The sequence below is a fragment of the Colossoma macropomum genome, unplaced genomic scaffold (assembly GCF_904425465.1).
Source record: "Colossoma macropomum unplaced genomic scaffold, Colossoma_macropomum, whole genome shotgun sequence".
Lineage (NCBI taxonomy): Eukaryota > Metazoa > Chordata > Actinopteri > Characiformes > Serrasalmidae > Colossoma > Colossoma macropomum.
Window position 1 is genome coordinate 3,895,310 of NW_023494799.1, and position 23,732 is coordinate 3,919,041.

The following is a 23,732-nucleotide window of genomic DNA, read 5'->3' on the forward strand; positions in this document are numbered from 1 at the left end:
TGGGTACGAAAGGCAAGGTCAGACCGAAGGTGATGTTGGCTCTCGGTAACACGCAGGGATGATAAACAGCTTGGAAGGTTTAATGTTTGCTTTGTTCCCTTTGCAAAAGAGCAGCATTTGGGCTATTAAATAAAGATTAAGCTCCTGGGGAAGGTGCGGATGAGGATGACCTCGTGGAGGCCGGCCAGTTCAAGGCATGCAAAATGCATTCCACTCTGCCATTAGAGTGGTTCCTTGATGACAGGCAGGCCGTGTAGAGTTACCACACTGCTTTCCTGTAAGCTGAAATCAAAAGGATCAGGTGCAACGAGCTGTTCAAGCCAACACAGGCTTATGCAATCTAGTTCATCAGAACTCATGTTCAGCTGCAAAAAGAAAACTGTTGTCTATTCCACTGACTTGTCATGCCAATCTGTGGGCTTAAACTCCACTGCAGGAGTAGTAGATGGAGTCACAGTCATAGTAGAGTCACAGTGCTGTCGCCTTTGCAGCCATGACCAGGTAACAACGCGCTTGTCTAAAACGAATCTGAAATGAACTGCAGTGCGAGTTTTTTTTCCCTGCTATTTCTGGCTCAAACACAGAGCAAGTGGGTGATGGGTTGAAGGCTGAGCGTTCACAGAAAACAGCAGCATGACTCAAGTTGTACAGCAGGCCCTTTGACCATATCGCCCGGAGGCTTTAGTACGTCTGGGGAAAGCACGTGGTTTTGGGGGCTGTCCAAAGAGTTTATCAGAAGCACTTATGGAGAACCACTTGTTTGGTGTTAGCTTTTTTCTTAACCCGTTGATGGTAGAACAGAAAGTTCTAGGCTTGCAGGGAGTGCGGCTTTAACTACTAAGAGTGTGACAATATATTCAGCCCACAATTCTGTTTGATTCACAATCAGGATCATGATATTTTGGACAAAATTTGAATGACAATAATCATGTTGCTGCACAACGAGAGCTGGGAGGCAGGTAGTACATGTCTAGGGACAACTTGTTAAACTTTCGGTGCTGGAAATCCACCGCAAACAAGTGAATGCCCCCTCTAAAACCTGCCCCCAATATTCCCCTAGTCTGTGGTCTTTTAATGTCCAGGTTAGCAGAAGGCTGTCATTAGCTAACAGAACGGTTTACCTTGTTTATTTTTACAGCTTGACATGCTAACTTGTGTTGCATTGATGGGCTAACGAGAGCCTTGTTCTCTGTGAGACAATGACTCCATTTACACTTGGTCATGTGACTAGTATCTGGATTGTATCCTGAAAAGATTTTAGCCACATGCATTTACACTCAGTAGTCAAATTCGTCTCCAGTTAGCCGAACTGAGTCCGATTGCTGAATATGCAAATCCCCTCGTTCTTTGGAAGCCGTTCTCCGAGAGCTGTTTAGATGTTGCTCGAATGTTGCACGGTTCCCGTAAGTCATCTGCAGTTTGTTTTGCACAGTAGCATCTGTCTTTATTGCTATTAAGCGTTTCATTTCGTTCGGTTCCCAACCATGTGTGTCCTCTATGACTGTCTTCCTCACAGACACGGATTACATGCCCCGTGATGTACTGCATGAGTTTCAGTTGTGCTGGGAAGGGTTTTAGTTGTCGAATCTATCTTGGCGAGATGGTTGTGTTTACACTGCTATAATGTGGCTCAAATTCGTCTCAGTCCACCTCCTAAAGTGGTTTGATTGATCAAATTTGTATCTGTTTTAAATGCATCTTGGCTGCGTTTACACTTGCATTTTTATGTGGTTTGGCCTCATCCAGATATAATCCTGATAGTCAAGATGCATGAAATGACCAGGTGTAAATGGGGTCAATGTTGACTAGCACACCAACGCCCCCTACTTTGAGCTCTGTTCTTTGGATTGGATTGATTTAGACATTTCACACCCTAATAAGTCTACATTCCCATCCACATTTAGCCAAAAAAATCTCATGGTTGTCCCCAAACATTCCTGCTATTAGATCACACCTCAAATGCCTTTTCAATATAGTCACGGTATTCTGGATGAACTTTAAAAGAAGATTAATATCGACTATAATCACATTGCGCAACTTACTAACGATGCTAGTCCTGGGAGGCAGGTAGTCTCATGGGGTCAAACATGATCTCATAACGAGAATGTCTGGGGGCAGCAATGAGGAATGTACCTCTGAAGTCGTGTCATTCTGTAGTCAGTGTCTTGCCTATATTCCTGTCCTTCCATGCCATTTTCACACACTGTGGTTGGTATATAGTGGGTAACACCTCTGCCTTCTATGCTGTAGACTGGGGTTCAATCCCCACCTGGGTAAACACCCTACACTATACCAATAAGAGTCTAAGAGATTCCTAACACTACTTTTGCCTACATGTAAAAAAAAAAAGAAGGATCAAATTGTAAGTCGCTCTGGATAAGAGCGTCTGCCAAATGCCGTAAACGTAAACAAAATGTTCCAAGCCTGATGTTTTGTCATACAGACCTTTTTCCTCAAAGTGTCACCAGATCCTCTGAATTGCGAGATCATGAAGGAGCTGAAATATGATTATAGTCATATGCACAAGGAACATTAAGCTTGCCAAAATACCACAAACCAGCAAACTTTGTAAAAAGTGGTAGTTAAGTTGCTTTGGCAGTTTTGGGCTACAGTTTGAGTATCGGGTTTTGGTATATAATAGTGTTGATGTTTCATAGTATTTTAGCATATTTTCATGCAACCTCATGTCAGGGTGCTGGAGTGTTGGCTTAGATCGGATGACATCAGGGTGGATCAGCAGGGGGACCACCACGGTTACCACAACGGCTGTTCTTATTAATGTAAAGTTTTAATAACATTTTTTTAACACTTGACTGTTTTGGAACTGGGGCAGCATGGTAGGTGGGTAGCACTGTCACCTCACAGCAACATAACATTATGACCACCTCCTTGTTTCTACGCTCATTGTCCATTTTATCAGCTCCACTTACTATATAGGTGCACTTTGTAGTTCTACAGTTACAGACTGTAGCCCATCTGTGTCTCTGCATACTTTGTTAGCCCCCATTTACCCTGTTCTTCAGTGGTCAGGACCCCCATGGACCCTCACAGAGCAGGTACTATTTGGGTGGTGGATCATTCTCATCACCACAGTAACACTGACGTGGTGGTGGTGTGTTAGTGTGTGTTGTGCTGGTACAAGTGGGTCAGACACAGCAGAACAACACTGATCTATGTATGTCTGTGTGTCTGCCCTGTGATGCACTGGCGACCTGTCCAAAGTGTTTCCTGCCTTCCATCCAATGAATGCTGGGATAGGCTCCAGCAACTCCCGCGATCCAGGGGGATAAGCAAGTTAGATGATGAGTGAGTGAGTGTATATAGAATAAACATGTTTCTATTACTGTGGCCACAAATTCTTAGTTTGGCCCACAAGATTCGTTGGCTTGGTGGCCTCAGTGGCCAGTGCAAAATGCTATACCTGTCTTCTGCTGGTTACACCACTTCTAAATTCATATTTATAGGGAAAATCGCATTGCCTTGTTTCTTTAATGGGATAAAAGTATTCAAGAGATGTACTTGACTTTTTCCCTTTTGTTTTTCTCAAGAGTAATCAGCACTAGACGGTGATTGAAATGTCAAGAGGCTGCGGAAAAGTGTTGGGTAGGGATTAAGGGAAATGAGAAATCGTTTCTGAACTGAAACTGAAAACAACCAGGAGAGAGCTTTAAAAAAAAGAACCACAAAAGCCTATTGTTGCATAAGATCCCTCCTCTTTTTTTGGTTGCTATTGGACTCCATGGATATAATTTTGATGACATAACTGTGCTGTTACAACACAAGGAAAATTTTTAAGATAGGGAAACAATAAATATGGAATATGGAGTGATACAATATTGAGCTGCCGTGCTGATTTTAAGACTTTTTTTGGAGCATCTATGCATGTGCTATCCCATAGAGGAAGAGGAGTGTGTACTCCCCACCCCCCCAGGCGTTCCCCCTCTCAAATCCTAGCTTTAATTGTGGCGTACTAAGCTAGGGACCGGAGTAATCAGATCAGAGATGAGAGCTGCAGGCACATACAGAGACAGAGCGCCAACGCTGGATTAAAAAAAAAAAGCCCTGATTGAAGTCGACTAGTCCCCGCTAGTGAGTAAGTGAGAGAGAAAGGGAGAGAGGGAGAGAGGAACAGCCGTGAGAAGGAGTGGGAGGAAGAAAGCACCAGAAAAGGGAGACAGTGCAGTGTAAGAGGGGGAGCCAGAGAGAGAGAGAGAGAGAGAGAGAGAGAGGGAGGAGGGGCGAGAGGCAAGCGATGGAGAGACAGGAAACGTGCAACAGCCACTGAAAACTGGAAAGGCAGGAAGAGTGAAGGAAGGAGAGGAAAACGGAGGCCCTCGGCCAAGCGCAGGGGCAATGGGCGAGGAGGAAAAGCACATGCGCCTCTGCAGGAGGAGGGAGGGAGGGAGGGAGGGAGGCCGGCAAGGATCCAGCAAGATTGAAAAACACGGGGATAACATCAGAAACAAGGAGTGACAGGAAACAGAGAGGGAAAGGGGTGGCGGAGGGGGGCCTGCGCAGCCCAAAACATCAGGGGAAAAAGTTTTAGGGTTCGGGCAGGTACGAGAAAGAAGTCCAGAAGGAGTGGCCAAGGTTGGACGCAGGTGAGAAGGACAGGTTTCTGTTTGGGAGCATCAATCTGAACCCACTGGTCTGCTTCCATCAGGCTCTGGGGAGCACTCTGCCCCCTTGTTCTGGCTCTACAATGGTCTACAGAAGTGGACCAAGATGGACCACCCTGCAAAGACTGGAAAAGGACCTCCCGATTAGTTTTGAACAGGACAGCAACGAAATGAGCTCCCACAGATCCAAGAGGACCCTCTGCAATGGATACAGCCACCATTCCAGCTTATCCCTTGCCACTCTGGAGTGCCACGCGCAGCTAGTTACGGCTGGCCAAAGCTGTCAGACTGGGTCCAGCACTATGAGGTGGGGCAAGTGTCAGAAGGCGCAACACAACAGCGCCTCTGTGAGGGACTGCTTGAGAGAATGCGGCTTTGTGGCCAACCTCCGCCAGACCCAGACACCCCTCCCTTCTAGGAAATGTGCTCTGGAGTTGCCGACACAGTTCATAGGTCAAAGAAACTGTGGAGCGCCTGTTTGTGTGGTGGACCAACAATCCGGCTCTGTTAGAGAGTTGCAGCCTTCTGGGCAGACTGAGGCAAACCAGCACACCTTTGACAAACGCTGCAGACTGAAATCAAACTGTGGCAGCAATCTAGAACCCTCCTGTGTGGACAGCGCTAAAAAGAAGTCAATGGGACACGTAGCGGAAGATGGTGAAGGGCCCAGGTCCATGCAAGTTATCTTCTCTACAGAAGTTCCGCAAGACGCCGCCCTTGAACGCCTTAAAGGCAGTTCTGATTCGGCGAAAGGGGGCGACTCGAAGAACCGGTCCAACACCATGGGAGAGGGCCTGAGTGGAGAAACATACATTTTTAGTTCGAAGAAAACACAGAGGGTTCTGCAGGACCAGATTCGCAGAGTGGTTGTAAACCTGGAGGATGTTCTGCAAGGCTTGAAGGAAGTCCATCTGGAGATGAAGGAGGTAAAAGGTTTCATTTCAGGCCTAGAGTCTTCTTACTGCTCCTGGGGATCCATAGCACAGTACAGTTTCAACTATTCCCTGCCCCAGAACACCTGGTCCAGATCATCAAGTGATTATTCGAGCCCTTTATGAGCTGGACCAGGTAGGGAACAGTTAAAACTGGGGGTCCCCAGGAACATGATTGGGAAGGAACAGCATATGAAGTACTAACACGTTTCTCATTAGTTACTAGAACAGAGGTGTCTGTAGATTTGCGGCCACAGCTGTGCACATCGATATTTCGGCCACGTAAAGTAAAAGAACATCTTTTCGCCAAAAAAAAACACTAATGGAACAGCTACTACGGCTGACATGAAACCTGGTAACAAATGCAAACAAAAGATCATGGAGCATGATCTGCTCCATTTCCCCAAACGAATGCCACGCTTTTTAGGGATGCCAGGCTGCACCTTTTTTAGCGTCCCCTCAGCTGGCTGGAGTGGATAGAGTGGGGCAGCTGGAAGGCAGGACGGCTGCCTATTTTTAGTTCCACGCTGCTGCGTCCTAATCTCATTTGCACAAAAGCATCCCATCGGCGTCCTTGATGTTGTCTGCGTCCATGTGGCACCCTGATTGTTTTGTTGTTGTGAAACTGGGAACGGGTTCAGGGCTGCGGGCTAATACAAACACGGGTGGGTAGGTGGCGTTACGGTTGAGTGATGCTGCAGTGTTTCGTCTTTCTCTCAAACCCAGGTGGTCCAACAGATTGACCTGCTGACCTCCAACATTGACCTGGGAGAGGAGGATGCCAAAGACACTTGTGGAGGCTCTACCAGGAGAGGACCTGCATCAGAAGAGGCGTCAAAGAAGATCCGCTCCGTCGGGGACAACTCTGGACGCCCCGACAGTCCACCTCGTAATCCGTCGACAGTGCCAAGGGCCTACAAAAGGTTCCAGGCAGTTGAAAAAGACCAGCATGAGCGTAAAACCGCCCCTCGTTTGCCCCCACCTGCGTACCCAACTGGCACAAACAGTTCAGCGCCAAAATCAATTCTCGGAGTGCCAGAAAGTACAGGAGCCAAATCAGAGGCCGCTAAAGGGCCTAGGAGCCAGAAGAAGCCCCCTCCTTATCCCTTCAGCAGCAGAGCTGGGAGGGCAGCTAAAGGGAAAGATGCAGGCCTGAAAACTCCCCCTTACTCGGGCAGGCGAAAACTGCTTTCCACCACTGTGTAAGGGGGGCCGCTGCTTCAGGGCAGCCAGCTAGCAGAAGATTACTCACCAGCTTTGGAAGAAGCCGGTATCCAAGGTGACAGGCGCTGTTAAGTAAGTATGGTCTAAGGAGCGCTGTAGACTGATTCAGCTCCCCGCTATTCAAACACAACTCACTCTTGAGTGCAGCATGTATGTTAAATACGGACCATGGTGTGCTGCAAGCCATTTACTGCAGGAGCCTGCAGGAGGGGGAAAATGTCAAAGTTAGAAGTAGAGGCATGAGGCCAGCTGGAGATTACTCACAACCTTAGAGAAGGCACATCTGGAGCAGGACACAGTCATTACTGTTGCAATCTCTGTAAAAGGGGATTTTATATTACGTTGAAGCATAATTCAGTTGTCCAGATGTAAGCAAAGTCATTCAGAGAGGTGACTGGTTGAGAAACAACTGGTTAAGACAGTGGTGGTGATAGGAACTAGGGGTCACAATGTCTACAGTGCAAATATAGCCATTTTGTTATGCAATATGGCCAGTGAAACTATGTGTCTTCTGAGTTTTTGTCGATAATGGCAAAAAAGTGGTAAATCTGAAAAACACCATGTATTTTTCTACTTGAAGAAAAATAGGTTTAGGCCAAAGTCTTATCTTAAAACTATTGTAAAACACTGTCCTGGGTAGGTTGTAGAGGCATTCAATGCTTCAGACATCTGGTTCCAATCACCACCACTGTAAACAATTCTGACTCAGTAAGTTTCTCTATGACAAAGCATTTCACATCAAACCACTGTAAATGACTTTGTTTACATCTGAACCTTTTAATTATGTAGAAACTTTGAAAAATCATTACAGTTCGCCCTTTAGAGGGGTTTATTTCTTCTGCTGTCACCACTGTTGTCACTCACTGTAATTTATTTTCATTGATTACCTATCGCCTGTTCAAACTAGTTCTCAGCATTTTTGGCAACTGCTAGATGCTTATGATGCACAGAGAGTGTGTCCCTCTAGTGGCGAGTGGGGCTCACTGCATTTACTGCAGTGCATTTCAAGAAAAGGGGGCATGAAATCAGAAGACAGTGGTTTCAGTGAATAGCTGTCCACTCTGAAGTACCTGAAAGTCTTCACTCTGAATCACTCGGTCATTATAAAGCAGACCTCCTGAAGTATATCGAGCTCAGCAGCTTGTTTTAGGTTTAAATACTGCTTGAGATGAACTGGTTAAAGGGAAACTCCATCGATTTTTAAAAAATTCTACATAATTAAATGGTTGAGATGTAAACAAAGTCATACATAGTGGTTTGGTGTGAAACGCTCCGTTCTACAGAAAAATACCAACTCAGAATTGTTCACAGTGGTGGTGACAGGAACCAGACGTCTGAAGAGAGTTTAATTACCTGAAATGGTAAGATATATGCCGCCTGATGTCCGACGTTCATGGTGGAGGGATACATCCAGGGCATTGTAAGGCAAAATAGTCCTCAAAGAAAACGTACATTTTCAGATTTATGACCATTTTACCATCTTCAACTCGTGTAGGTTCACTGGTGGTTTTGGATAATACATAAATGGCTGTATTTGTGTTATACACATGGTGACCCCTGGTTCCTATCACCACCACTGTAAGGAAATCTGAGTCAGTACGTTTCTACAATTTCACGTCAAGCTGCTCTGAATGATCGTGTACATCTCCGAAAAATTGTCGGAATCCCCCTTTAACATCTGGAGGGAGACCCAGATGGCAGAGCTTTGGCTCGTAGCCACAGTAAAGAAAATAGGATGTTGTTTTGTAAGGAACGCAGTTATTTGTACAGACTTTTTTGCTGAAGTGAGTGAAAAAGTCACACAGTCAGCGCTACAGCATTCTGAACCGACAAAGTGCTAACGCGGCCTACAGCGACAGAATGCTAATAGTTAGCACGGTTCTCCTTCTGGATGCTAATTGGCTGCTGCCGGCGTTCACTACTCATTAGCAGCATTAGCATTTTCACTCAAACCATTGCTTTATCTTTCCCAGACCATTTTGTCAATTACAAAGAGGATGAAAATAAGTTGCTCTCTTTGATAAAAGCTGAATTTATTTATTAAAATCTGAATACACGGTTCATTAGACCCAGGGTGTGAAAAAAATAGTTGTTTATGTAAAATCCTGGTGGAAAAGTGGACACTACTGTTGTTTCTTTTAAATCCCCAGGCAGTCTAGGATGACCAGACAGGATGAGGAGGAACTGATCAGGAACAGAGGACATCTATACAAAGCGAGACGGTATGTATTATACATGATACTGAAACATAATCCGTAATGTCCTCCAACTCTGAGCTCTGGGGCATGTAATGGCAATGCTAGACCGAAACCTTAAACTGGAAACCAGTGCTAGAGGGCTAAAATGAAAGCTGAAATAAAGATCCTTACACCCATCACCTGCTTTTAAGACAACTTTGTGAAAAAGTGTACCTTCTTAAAGGGCCCACATCATAGAAAACCTTCACATTTTTGAAATTCTGAAGTTTGAAGTAATATGTAGTTTCAAAACATACTATTCACTACCCAGTTCATATGGTCCATATATGGAAAATAAGCTTCAAAAACATTAAGTTCTGAATGAACTGCTTCTGTGATGTCATAAAAACCAGCTCATTTACATCCATCCACCTATTCAGCCTACAACAGTTTATCCTCGCCCATTCATACCGAGTGCTTTTTGAATAGGGCCCGATACAGGACAGCCAATCAGAACATAGCTTATCTTAATTTGTCTTTAATCTGTTTTAAAGGCGCAGTAACAAAAACAGCCTGTTCAAGTTATATCAAGTGATAAAGAATAGGTGGAAAACGGTCACGTAAAAATGAATTACGACCATTTTTGGTACATAAAAAGAAACATATGTGTGGACCTTAAGTTACTAAAATAATACAGAAGGAAAATGTATGATATGAGCCCTTTAATGTACATGAAGTACCCCAAAGAAATTATTCTTAGACGGCTATCCAGGTCTCTTTTCTGGGATCCTTTAACCCTGTCAATCATGTTTATCCCAGGAGACGTAAAGCAATTTCTGTAGATACAAGTCTCTGATAAGAAGTCTCTGTTTGATTTGTTGTCCTTTCATCTCTTTCGTTTCCATTGCTCAGATGTCATAGAAGACAGTTCGGTGATGGAGCTTCAAGAACTTTCTGGAGACTCATCCATCCTCTTTATCCCCCCCTGTGCGTTAGGGTGGGTGTCTCCGAGCCGGACGGATCAGAGCTCGTCATGGCGCGTCCGTCCAATGATGGTCAGCTTTGAGAGTTCGGCGCGGAATTTACCATCGTTATGGGTCACTGGAAGAGGAAGGAGAGTCGACAAAATGTGAGGAAGCACATAAATGTGACTCAGAAACAGCAGGTGACGAGACAGAAGACTGTACAACTGCTTCTTGGAAAAAAGAAAGAAAGGACCGCTGTTCCCCTTCAGCACAATCGCACTGTGAGCTTTACATGATAAGAAGGTGGGAAATAAAGGAAACTGTGTCGGTGCGTTTTTTATGCAGTGAAGGCGCCTCACCTGTAGAGTCACCTACTGTGTACTCCTCATTCTTCAGAGCAACATCCTTTTGACCTCCAACAGCCGCCTGGGACTGAGAGAGAGAAAGGGGTAGAGAGAGAGGGGTAGAGAGAGAGTAATGATTGATGCCAGACAACAAGAAAGCAGTGAAGCAAAGAGGGAGAAATACCACAAACACCCGAGAAAATGAATAGTGTCTGTGGAGCTCTTATTATTTCAGATACATTCTTTCTGAAGTTTTTTTTCCCCTTGTTACACAGGGGTCTGCCACAAAAAATAAAAAATAAAAAAACACCACTGTAAGTTGCCTGCAATGATTTTGATGAGGACATGCTCTGCAATACCTCCCAAGAAGAGCCTGCATGCGGTTGAGCTTTTGATCTGAGATAACAAAGGTTGATGTTTCAAATTAAGTTTCCACCATCAAATGTACCAGGCAGGTTTAACATATCGCTGTTGTCGGAACAAAACCTCATATCTCCAAAATGGTAACTTTACAGGAGAAAAAAAAACATACTTTACTTTTAATGTAAGTCAATGGAACCAGACTTTTTTCCAAGTCAATTTGAGCCGTTTCTTTTGGTCCATTCGTCATGAAATTTACGTACAATGTAAAGAGCAACAGGCATTTTCAAATTATGTCAAAAACTGAAAAACGACAAAAATGGAAATACGAGGTTTTCTTCCGACAGCAGCGATATGCTGATTTCACCACTTAAGATGTATTTCACCATTTATGATGTATATGATAAAGTGCTACAGGAAAAGGTTTGTTGCTCGGTATTGAGTCAGTTTTCAAGAGAGATGCACCAGTATGGGAATTGTGGGCTGATGCCAATATCTGTTAATTAACACAAACATACAGGGCTATGCAAAAGTTATAAGCACCTGAAAAAACTGCTATTTATCTGAATAAAACTGCTATTCATCTGAAACAGCTATTTATTTGGGCAGTATGAGTTCATTTGCTCAAAAAACACATTAGAATAAACACAAACAGTATCAGTACTATAAGTTGTGATTTCATGTATGTAGAAGTGTTTGTTTAAAGCTGCACTGTGTCAGATTTGGGGATTTGGAGACCTCTCTGGTGGAAATGTGTAATTGCATGCAATGTGCAGATGAATCTGATTTGAATTGAAGGAATTCAAAGAGAACTCAGTCTAAACTCGGTGAAGGAGCGTCTTCTGAGGATGTGAGTTAATTATCTACTATTGTCATCACATCTTCATCAGTATGATGTCAATTTTGAGATCATTTGAGACCTAAACATTGAGCCGGACCTTCTTTTTGAGTCTGTGTGACATTAATATGTAAAGACGTACAACGCGGTGTGAAAAACTCCCAACCCGACACCTTTGACATATAAATGATTATTTCAGGCTTTACAGGGCAACTCTAACTATTTTAGCCTGTTTTTATTCTCCTTATCTAGTAATGATACTTCTTTCAACAATATTACATAGTGCAGCTTTAACCATTTCCAAATCTCACTTTGTGGTAGCGCAGTTTTAATTGTAATCATCCAACCATCCATTGGGAAATAAATTTTTGTTACTGTTTGTTTACTGTGATTGTGTTTAGTTGTACTTATTCCAATGTTATATATACTTTCACTGGTGAGATAAGTGGTTTTATACAATTTTGGTTAGGTGCCAAATACATGTGCACAGAACTCTATCAATCAACGCTGATACACGCACATTTATAAAAAGCAGAAACTCAGATGAGATCCGTCTGAATTAGCATCACAGATAAATATAACCTTTTTTATTTTTGTAGGGTTACAAATAAAATGCATATATCTTAGCGCTGTAACCCAATACTATGAAGTACAATTAATACATGATTAAATTTTGGTTTAATGATTGTTCAAATCCAAGCAGTGGTCAAATGACAATACATTATCATGTATTTCTGATTATCTAATACATTTATGAAGCAACCAGATGTGTGGTTCTAGCAAGGGTGGGCAACATGGCAAAAAATAAAACATCATAATACTTGAAGACATTGACGATTTTCAGTGTTTCTGATGTATGAAAAGTTGGAACAGACAAAAACAAACCAGTAGTGCCAGCTAAGTAAAAAATACTATCAAAATACTATAAAAAAAACTGCAATGATTTCAATTAAACAGGACTAATTATGCTCTCTTTGTAAGGAAACATTGTGTGGTTCAGTTTTGTTCAGTCCTGATGTCATCAGCAGCGTACTGTGATGTAATTTATCATGACACGATATTTATATGAATGATGTTTACCATCATATTGCATAGTATATCCTAGGCTTGGTAAGGCTGGTGAGAAATGCACTGCATCTTGTCGAGTGATACTCACATATGCACTGGCGTACTCAATCTTAGCTCCTTTAATCTCCGCTTTGAACTGCGTGAAAAACAAGTAGGATTTCCCCTGGGGCCTTTCATTAAAAAGGAGTGAGAGAGAAAGAAAAAAAAAATCAATATGATTCCCTTCATCTCAAGATGCATGACAATGTATGAAAACAAAGACAGAATCAGGATATCATAATGCATTTTACTCTATTACATCCTTTCCAAACAGCGTAGCACAAACTGCTGCACGTTTTAAAGGAGCAGTGAATGTTTCTAACAGTGAATGAACACAGAGAGCCACTTATTACCATCATGCAAAGTGCATTATGCTAACTGTGCGTTTAACCAGAGCCAGTTTATGAGGAGCCTGGCCACGTCCTATTTCCCCCGTTATATCAAAAACAGGACTGCTAAACAGCAGAGGGCGCCCACGAGCGAGTCCTCAATGAATGGGGGTGAAAGGAGCTAAATGGCTAAAAACAAAAAGTTAAAATAGTTTCTAATCTCTCACCCAGAACTTTCCTTTAATTTTAGAAAGTATAAGTTTGTATTTCACTAAAAAAGCAAAGAAATCTTACCTGCATGTTTCCTTTACTCTACAGCAAACGGGTTTTGGGCAGCAGGGCGCTAACATTACCGCTACTGAGTGCTGATTGGTTGGCGAGCGGAGCAGCTTATTGGCTGTTCACGCTCACTGACGTCATGAATGTACATCAGGCGCCGTTTTAAACTCCTATAACTCGAGTTTAAAAGCTCTTAAAAATATAACAGCAGTGTTAAAATGTTTTATGCTGCTCTGTGTTCAGGAAATTATTGTATCCTTTTACATTAAAAATGTTTATTATTTTTATTATTTATCATTTATAAACTATGATTTTACTCAAATGCTCCATCTTAACCCATTCATTTTGGACTCGCTCGGGGACGCCCTCTAGAGTTTGAGAAACCTGGAACACATTTTAGAGTGGGAATTCTCCTCTCTACAAGTTCTCGGATTTAACTTCCTTTTGTCTGTTGTTAGCCACATTAGCAGGTTTGGTTCAGCTGTTAATATCAGTAAATTCAGGTCTACTAGGACAGCGTAACAGAAGTGTGTGCAACGTGCACTTTCCAAATAAACTGTAAACATCTGTGAACAAGTGGTAAACCGTGACTATCAGAGCTAGGCCTTCAGTTTGGGCCATACATGACAAAACAAGGTTAAAAACAACCTCTATGCTAACGCTAACGCTCCTAGTATTCTAGTAGGATGCTAAGCTGATGAACATTTTTTAGCTGTTGTTTATAAAACATTTGAAGCTTAAAAAGACATTCATATATATTTTATCTCGTAATTATTTTACAGTAACTGTTTCAGTAAAGAGTCCTGATGCTGTTTTTGATCCAACTAACCTGATTAGATTACATCCTTTACAAAAAGATGGTTCTTTAATAAAGAAACTGGTTATATATAGAAGCATAAACACTCAAAGAACCCTTTGCATTTCAGATTGATGGAGAATTGTTGTAGATGGTTCTATATAGAACCCTTTTCAAAAAGGGTTCCACTATTGTTACAAGCCAAAGAAGCCTTTTTTTGTACTATATAGAACCCTTTTTTGCTCAGAGTATGGCTAGAACTTCCAGAAACAGTAGATTGAGAGTATAACAAAAGTTGTCCCACTGTAAATATATATATATATATATATATATATATATATATATACACACATATAACGTTTTTAGTTAACCTAATGTGTAAGGCCTTCAGTTCAGCTCCTGAAGTCCCAACCGATGGGAGAGCTTACTTGGCTGTATCTATCAAGACACCACAGAGAAAAAAAATGGATAATTTTCCGTTTGGTGTTTCAAGAATTTAACCTTTCGTTTCCAACAAAAACTTAAGAGTATTACTACAGTACAGTTTAAATACAATAAGCATGACGGCTATCTTTTTTTTTTTTAATCACAGAAATCATTTGGCCTTCTTTGAAGGCCTAGAAGGCCCTGAGGGTTCACCTCTGCTGTGACCTTGGGCACTGAATATTAAGCAGTCTGAGGTAACTTGGCTGCACTGACTGCTGAAGCGCCACACAGGGATTTATTACGCCTACCTCCATACGGAGCAGGAGAAGAGCTTGTCATCGTCACTCAGACCCACACTCATCTGCCACTGCTGCAGGAAAAACACACACAGACAAATACTCAGAGACACCATCAGAAACAAGCTTTACATTAGAGAATCCCCCAAACCCACAGAGAGACAACACAGCCAAACGGTTTTATAACTGATGAGTAATATTCCTGAATCACTGTGTATAAGAAGCAGTTAAAGGAGAATCCCACTAGTTTTTCAAAATTTCTGCAGAATTCAGTCATGGAGATGTGAGCAAAGTCATTGACAGTGGTTTGATGTGAGACGGTTCGTTGTAGAGAAACATACCACCTTGGACTTTTACAGTGGTGGTGATAGGAACCAGGGGTCGCCGTGTGTACAGCAAATATAGCCATTTTATTTACCATCCAAAACTTCTGAGTTTCATATGTAATGCTGATGGTAAAATAGTGGAAAATCTAAAAGAATAAGTGCTTTGAGGACTATTTTGCCTCACAACACCCAGCATGTGTCCCTCCACCATGTTTTTTAAAAATATAAACCAAAACCTCCTCATAAAACTACTGTGCCAGGCTTCAGACAGCATATTTATTTCATGTAATAACTTTCTGTGGGGGAGGTTTTAGAGGCATTAAAGGCTTGAGACGTCTGGTTCCTATCAGTTCTGATAGGGGTAAATGGCACATCTCACAAGAAACCACTCTGAATGACTTTGATGACATCTTAATTACTTAATTATGCAGAAATTTTGAAACACTGGTGGAATTTTCCTTTAAGTGTGTGTGTTAATGTGCAGATCATCTATGGTTATAACTGAATTTGATTTCTTTACAGACAAACTGGCCAATGGCTAGTTTTAAATGTGTTGAATGCACACTGCATTTGCGGCTCAGTTTTGATGTATGGACTGGGGAGTGAATGGTACATTTTTAAACTTTAACCATGTTTATATACATCAAACTTAGATTTTTCTTCCCAAAAAAAGTAGGGAAATTTGAGTTTTCCAGGATATGGGACTTTCAACAGGTACCAAGTACTGAGATATACAGATGTTATTGTGTCATCTTAATCAGAGCAGTTCAGAGGCCAAACATTTACATCATGATAATGACACATCGGTCTCACCTCATTGGTACCTCCTTGCGAAGCATAGGTAAAGATGCATTCATACTCTTTCTGGAAAATAAAAAATAAAAACTGTTATCAGTGTTTAATGTCTATTATGAGCAACTTATATTTACTTCAAGGATTTTATTTATATTAAAGATTATTCAGAAGTTATTAATAAGGTTATTATCATTCATAAAAGGTAATCAGCTTGGCTATAAAGTCAGTAGAGGCTATATTGTTGCACTAATAGAGACACATGGCGTATTTAATTCTGACTAACAGAGCAGGGCATGTATTCTGAGGTCAGCTGTTACTGTATGAAACTGAATTCAAATGTGTTTATGTTCTGTCGTTTCCTCAGGGCCTTCAGTGTGAAAAGCCCTTTGTCCATTCATTTGGTTTCCTCACTGTCAGAGCTCTACCGCTAGGTGGAGTCGCTGCACCACGATTAATAAACAACCCCCAACCAACTGATGCCAAGTGGCACAATTTGTGAACGAATCGGTTCTTTCGAATCGGTTCTTTTCATCAAAATTCCGTCTGAATCGAACTTTTTTCTAGCAGCTGCACAATGTTTATTCTGATGGAGAATGTGTTCTATACGGTTCTGTATAGAATCTTTTTGAAAATGGTTCTATGTATCATCAAAAAAAGTGTTCGTTTTCAAAAAAGGCTCTATATAGAACCATATACAACACACTCTCCACCAATCTGAAGACCCATTTCACCATGCAAAGTAGCATTTAAGCATGAAATGGATCGACATAGAACTCGAGGTTCTAAACAGAACCATTGCTTTTACTGAAGAACCCTTGAAGAACATTTTTTAAGAGTGCACATTCCACATATTGCTGAGTATAAAAGACAACAGACACTGAAATGAACACTACTGTATATGTAGTCGATGAGTAAAGATGACGTGGCTGACCTTTGTGGTCATCAGACTCACTTACTGAACCAAAACTCACTGTATATTAAATGAGAATAAAGTTGACTCGTCTTATGAATCAGTGAATTGTTCATTTAGACGTTCGAATCATTAAAACGAACCATTCGGAAGAATCGGTTCGGTAAACTGAGCGAGTTACTGAGGCTCCGCCCCTAAACCAATCAGGTGCTGACTTGTGGACGTCCAGCACTGGCGATGTTTAAAAGACCCAGAAATCATTACACCAAGTTTATTAATAATAATAGTAATAGTAATAATAATAATAATAATAATAATAATCTAACTTAATTCTGTTTTAAGCATATTTAGAGTCATTTTGTTTTGTTTTTTCTGCTTCTTATCCAATTCCAGATTAACCAAAACTATAGTACAAACTATAGGTTACCTAGTACACTTGGCTATTTACACCTCATAGGTTCTTTAAGGGTTCTTTAGTAAAGACAACGTTATTTATGTAGAACCATGAACACTCAAAGATCCGTTTCATGCTTAAATGGTTCTTTGTTTGGTAAAATGGTTCTTCAGACTGATGAAGAACGTGTTGCATACTTTTGAAAATGTTCTATAAAAGGTTCTATAAAGCACCATGAAGGGTTCTGTTATTGTCTATCGTCACGACGTCAAGCTTGTGACAACAGAATAACCATTTTGGTGCTATATAGAACCATACACAGCCCATTCTCCATCAATCTGAAGAACCATTTCACCGTGAAAAGAACCATGGTTCGATATAGAACTCAAGGTTCTAAACAGAGCCATTCCCTTTACTAAAGAACAACTGAAGAACGATCTTATGAGGGCAGGTTATCTGAGTTCATGTGTAAGAGTTCCTGGACTGGACTGTTTAGCCAGCTGTAACTCATGTAAGTTAACCTAGCTAGTTAGCTAACTCAATGGCTATAACCATAAACATCCCGCAACAATTCTACAATAAAAGTCCCTATTTTGCACATTTTGAACTGCAAGCATAATAAGACATTCGATAAAAAATGAAGCTAGAAACTGCCGTAGCTACTCATTTCCTTGTATGCAAGCGCTGACAGCTAACTTACTTACTATTTTCTCAGAGAAAGTGTGAACCACACCTCCCGGCTTCACGTTAAACTCCACTGTTTTAGCTGAGTCACTAGAGGCGCCGACAAACGCCAGCAGGGAGACTAAAACGAGCAGTTTCTGATAAACTGAAAAGGCTGAGCTGCCACTGGGATTCATGTTGAGACCGAAAGCCATAGGGATAATGTGAAACCAGCAAGCTAAGCTAACCTAGTCTCTCTTTTTTTGAATGAGAAGTAAGCAGGGGAGCGTTCCATTTCGATGGCACTGCTCCCTACTCCCTAATCCCTACTCCCTAAGCCATTCACACGTTGAAGAAGGTTAAAATTAGGCCTATTTTGCCTAGGAAGCAAAAATTGCTACGTCGCTTAAAAAAGATGGTTCTTCAAGGGTTCTTTAGTAAAGGGAATGGTTCTATCTAGAACCAATTTATGCTTAACTGGTTCTTTGCATGGTTAAAAGTTCTTAAGATTGATAGAGAATGTGTTGTATATGGTCCCATAGCCAGCTATAACTCAAGTAACTAAACGACCATAACCATAAACATGACATTACCGCAACAATTCTACAATAAAAGTCCTCTTTTGTAGCTATTTATGGACTAGGCCTACTCTTCAGGACGCTGCTGGATATGTCAACAGTTGGAATATATGGAAATGGTTCTATATAACCCCAAAAAGGGTTCTTCTATTGTATACAAGCTTAACATCGTAACAATAGAATAACACGTTCTGCATTAATCTGAGGAACCATTTCACCATTCAAAGAACTGTTTAAGCATGACATGGCTCTGTGGTTCTGTGGTAGAACCATTCCCTTTACCAAAGAACCCTTGGATAACCACCTTTTTTTAAGTGTACCACCACCATTTACCAGTTATAGTTCGACTTCAGAAGTACTAGCGAACAACTTCAGGCATTAAGCAAATATCACTTTTATGTGTGTTTAGTAAACTTGCTAGCTACTTAGATTTTCACAGCCATTTCTTCATTAAAAGTAAAACACTGCAAAACATCTTAGCACTAAAGCCTGAGCTCCTTCTCCCTACATAGTGGACATATGTCATGAAATAATGGCTTCTACACCCAAACAATGCACCATGTCCAAAAGGGGGCTATTTGCAATGCAGGAAAAGAGTCCGTCTATTGGTCCCTTGAGTCCTGTCAGATAAAGGGCCCCTGAAGTGGCACTACAAAACATCTGCTGTGGGTGTTCTCTCTTCTAAGTGCCCTAGGTAGGCTGCAGTTGTACCATTTGGAGCACACCCTTGAATTCTTTCTTTAACATGGGTTGAATACTCAGCATTCCAGTTGAGGCCTCTGCCATCTACTGGGCTGGGGTGGATACTACAGGATATTTCAGGTGAAGCACACAGCCTACCTACGCTACCCTTCAAGATTTCAAACACTAAATAGGGCCTATATTTATCCCTTAAACATAGACAAGTATCGCTTAAAAAGGAATTCCAAAATGTTGTGAAATGTTGTCGGGCTGCGGGGTTCCTGTTTTTATTAGGGGTTAAAGTTTTTATTCAGGTTAGATTATTTTTCAAAAGTCTGTCACAACACCAAAGCCAGTACAGAACCATAGAGGTTTTCCTATGGCAAATATTAGTCAGCAGGGTTGTTCCATCATTAAAGGAACTATTGGAACATGTATTTGGTGAAATTGGTTATGAGTAGGTATGAAAACACAATAAATCAGATAAACAGGTGTCTGCACAGTCTAAACTCATTTGGAGCTGTATATGGACTATGCCTACTCTTTAGGATGTTGTTGGATGTTTAAAATAAATGGAATTTAAAAAAAAAAAGTGCAACAACAACAATAACAAAAACACTGTTCACTGCTTGAACTTGAACCCAGCCAAGCAGACTCATTTCACGCTACTGCTCGTTTCCGAACACCCACCACACCCAGTGGAACTTCCTTCACCAAAAATAACTTCAGAAAAACTGTTTTCTTTTAAAATTGAGCTTTTATCACCCAGGAGTTGCCTTTATGTGTAGAAAGATGTGCAAATCTATAAATCAAGCCCAGAAACGTTGTTCTGCACGGTTGAATTAACAGCTCAATCTATTGCTGAAGGTATAAGAAACCTTGTGGAATATTTAATAAGCAAAAGTCAATCAACATTTGTCTTTGATTCCACACTTTTGACACACTGTCCTGTTTTTAAATATTAGAAATAAAACAACTGCAAAACTTACTATGTATTTACTTGGCAACTCCTTTCATTTACACCTGGCACAATAACGAAACTCATTTGAAGGGGAATTCCATCCACTTTTCAAAATTACTACATAATTCAGTCACTGGGATATGAACAAAGTCATTCAGAGTGGTTCAATGTGAAATGAAGTTCTAGAGAAACTCACTGACTCTTTTTCTGTACAGTGGTGGTGATGGGAACCAGGGGTCACCATGACTACAACACAAATATAGACATTTTATTTACTATCCAAAACCACCAGTGAACCTACACGAGTCTTCTGAGTTTATATGGAATGTTGATGATGGGAAAATAGTATTTTTTTTTGTTTTTAAAATAAGTTTTTTAGTGACTATTTTGCCTCACAACACTTTGCACACACCTCTCCATCCTGTTTAAAAATATTTTCAGCCATAATCTTCTCAAAACTATCATAAAACAATGTTTCAGACATCAGGCAGTGAATTCATAACCATTTCATGTAATAAATTTCTGTGAGGGAGGTTTTAGAGGTGGACATCTAGTTCCTATCACTACCACTGTGAATAAGTTTGATTACATCATATGGATTAATTGATGAAGATTTTTCTTAAATTGGTGGAGTTCCCCTTTAACTCTGGCCAAAGGTGATTACATGTCTTACGAGTAGCTGCCTTATATGAGACTGGAATTTCTTCATTTATTTATGTTGTTGCACTTCTACACGCTCAGTGCCAAAAAGATGCCATAGAACAACCACTTCTGGTTCCATAGACATCCATTCAGTGGGTTCTTGAAAGAACCTTTTTTTGTAAATGAAAGCTTTGACTTTGTTTTTTCAAAACTGGAGTGCAAAACATGATTAAAAGCTACAGAGAAAATGTGGCTCCTAACAACCACCTGGAAGACCTGGGAGACCCCAAAACTGCCCCCATCAGATAAACAGAACTTAAAGCTTTCATCTCTGAGAGAGAGGAGAAAATCAAGCTGCTTCAGATCTGAAAACATCCACAGGTGTTTCTGAAAACATCCACAGGTGTTTTGAAAACATCCACAGGTGTTCCATCCTTCCACTGTGAGAAGACGACTCAGCGCTGTGGGTCTGAAAGGATGTGTAGCTGATCAAGAAGAACCTCACTGAGAAAAGGAGACGGACACATCAAACAAAGAAGCTGAGCAATGGACTGACCACCCCAGAGTCCAGACTTCAACACCACTGAATGTGTTTGATTACTTCAGAAAATGATCAACCAGCTTCTAAGACTGAACTTTGGAGGAGTGTCTGCAGATTCTTTGAGGAACTGAAAGTGAGTCTCCTGAAAAGAATGGAAGCTGGAATGAAGGTAAAAAGTGGACACATAAAACACTGAATTTGAAAATTTGTTGAGCTGTTGAGGTTTAACTCTTGGTTTAATCCATGTCCTGGAAACTGGCCCTACGTTTGAGTTCATGAAGGCCAAAGCCTCCTATAAGACACGTTCACTGTGTATGACCTGCAGGATGAACTCAGCACTATGTTGGCTGTGGAATTTCGCTCCTTTCTGCCAATTTTAATGGAGCAGGCGAGGGAGACCTGTAGGAGGCCTCTGCGGAGTCTCACTCCATTTAAGCAAACTCAACCAGCACTGACCTCTGTCTGGAACAGCGGAGGCAGCAGGCACCCGACTGTCTACCAGTCAATCAACAGCGAATCACATTAAAACAGAATGTCAGCAGACTGTTAGACGGTTTTCTGTTTTCTGATTTCTTGGCCACTGTCTTGTTCACTCAGTGGCGTTTCTCCTCACTCCCTCGGTCTACAGATTCAGCAAACCGTGCAATAAAAACGATTTAGCACCATTTCTTATTTCCTAAACCATTAAAACACCATTAACTTGTCTATAAATGTGTTCGGCTCCTTCAAATGATGGCCTTGAATGTTGTGTTTACATACAAACACCCAGACGTCTTCGCTTTCAGCTCAACATCTGCGCATAAACTGGTAAAACCGGCATCGTTTTCATGATGGATTGTGTCCATCAAGGAAATGGCTCCCAGCCTCAAGGACTAGGGTAATATTTTGATGTTTAGTGCTGCACCCAACTGTTTGAATCTGATTAATATCACTCAGCACTCTGACGCACACCGGCTTTTTTTCCATCCTCAGAGGATTTTTAGCTGTTTTTTTATGTAACTGTTTGAATCAAGAGGGCAGAAAAGCATCATTTGCTTGCACAAAATGCTCTTTCATTGATGTTTGAATTCCTTTTGATGAACATTCTTTGGTTTTTTAAACAGAATTCACAGCGAAGAATTGAAAACAGCTTTATTGATTTAACAGTTGAAAGAGAACGAAACTGGACTGCGTGCACAGACACAGATGATCTGCATAGTTTGTACTTCAACATAAAATTTAAACCGAATTAATTCATTTCTGTATCATAATTCCAAAAATCTGGCTTAATTCGGACAAGTGTGCATGTCTTCTCACACACAACTTATTCAGCATAGACCAGAGTTCGGCAACATGCGGCTCCGGTGCTGTATGCAGCTCTTTTACTGCCCTGTTGTGGCTCCACAGCAGAATTAGATTAGTAGGTAAAAATAAAATAATCCTCCTTTTCAGTAAAATAAAACTCTGCTGATCGTTCAGCACAGTTTAACAATAAATGGTCTTAAACTCTGGAGTTAATGTACAACTGCTAATTCACCCTTTAACCCTGAAGATCAGCACAGACTGCTGGTCACCATAGCAACAGTCTCACCCAGCTAGTAGCTAACAAAACAGCAAAGAGAGAGATTTAAGACGAACTTCGGTATTTTAGAGACAAATGGACTTATTTGCGTTTATAATCACTCCAGCTGGTTTCCTGATACGTTTAATCTGCAAGGGGAAACTGACGAACACTAAAAAGCCGCAAAGTTAAAGTCAGTTTCTCATTCGCCAGCTTCTTGTTCGAATTTTTCCATTCCACCTTAAATGGTGCAGCAGTTATATTCTGGTTCCTCAGGCACCATTTAAGGTGGAATGGGAAAATTTAATCAAGAAGCTGGCGAATGAGAAGCGACTTCAGCCTTGTAAAAAGTCAAACATTGAGACACATTTTACAAGAAACTGCTGTACTTTTGGAAAAGTTTCCTGCTGGAGATGTGAGAAAAGCTAAATGTGAGCTAAAGATTAAAGCAGAGCAAAGTAAGTCTACGTTTTTGTTTATATCATATTTTTTGGTCTATAATAGTACATTAGAACATACTGAGACATATTTACAGCCAAGATGGTAAAATGAACATAAAATGTTGAGGCTCCCAAAGTGGTTTGATTTTTGTTGAAAGGAGAAAATGGCTCTTCTTAACATTGGGGTTGCGACCCCTGGCATAGACAATGTGAGCTGTAGTAACAATTCTGTTTGTTGCAAACACACAAATTAAATTTAAAAAATAATTAATTTACACCATTTATCTCAGCCTTTTTTTATGTCATTATATTTCATATTTCAAGTCATTTTTGCTTGAGAAGTACACAACAATGTACATAAAACATACAAACTAATACTGGAATAGATTACAATATAGTGTGCTGGGTACAGTGGACAAATTAAATCAACATATTCATTTACACCATTTATCACATGTTTGTCATGGTATAATTTGGTATAATTAGGTCAACATATTAATTTACACCATTTATCAAATGTTTGGTATGTTTCATGTCATTATATTTCATATTTCAGGACATTTCTACTT

At 40.9% G+C, this 23,732-nt stretch overlaps 2 protein-coding genes across 2 annotated transcripts; one reads left to right on the forward strand and one right to left on the reverse strand.

The window, feature by feature from the left end:
* The first annotated feature begins 4,412 nt into the window (after positions 1-4,412).
* On the forward strand, positions 4,413-6,834 carry LOC118819165. The gene is made up of 2 exons (XM_036586843.1): positions 4,413-5,545; positions 6,278-6,834. The coding sequence occupies exons 1-2, from the start codon at positions 4,703-4,705 to the stop codon at positions 6,755-6,757; spliced, it is 1,323 nt and encodes a 440-aa protein (XP_036442736.1). The 5' UTR covers positions 4,413-4,702; the 3' UTR covers positions 6,758-6,834.
* A 1,953-nt stretch (positions 6,835-8,787) lies between these two features.
* Positions 8,788-18,059, reverse strand: mydgf (myeloid-derived growth factor). Its single transcript, XM_036587112.1, has 6 exons — positions 17,822-18,059; positions 15,832-15,882; positions 14,705-14,766; positions 12,616-12,697; positions 10,277-10,349; positions 8,788-10,053 (listed from the first exon to the last, which is right to left on the reverse strand). The coding sequence occupies exons 1-6, from the start codon at positions 17,993-17,995 to the stop codon at positions 9,974-9,976; spliced, it is 522 nt and encodes a 173-aa protein (XP_036443005.1). The 5' UTR covers positions 17,996-18,059; the 3' UTR covers positions 8,788-9,973.
* Between the last annotated feature and the right edge of the window lie 5,673 nt (positions 18,060-23,732).

Excerpts from the sequence above, each read along its gene's own strand:
- mydgf (XM_036587112.1), bottom strand. The coding sequence starts at position 17,995 with ATGGCTTTCGGTCTCAACATGAATCCCAGTGGCAGCTCAGCCTTTTCA. Across the intron at positions 15,883-17,821 it reads ACACTTTCTCTGAGAAAATA|AAAGAGTATGAATGCATCTT; the intron begins GTAAGTAAGTTA and ends TTTATTTTCCAG. Across the intron at positions 12,698-14,704 it reads TTCTCCTGCTCCGTATGGAG|GCCCCAGGGGAAATCCTACT; the intron begins GTAGGCGTAATA and ends TTTTAATGAAAG.
- LOC118819165 (XM_036586843.1), top strand. The coding sequence starts at position 4,703 with ATGGTCTACAGAAGTGGACCAAGATGGACCACCCTGCAAAGACTGGAA. Across the intron at positions 5,546-6,277 it reads TCCATCTGGAGATGAAGGAG|GTGGTCCAACAGATTGACCT; the intron begins GTAAAAGGTTTC and ends TCTCAAACCCAG.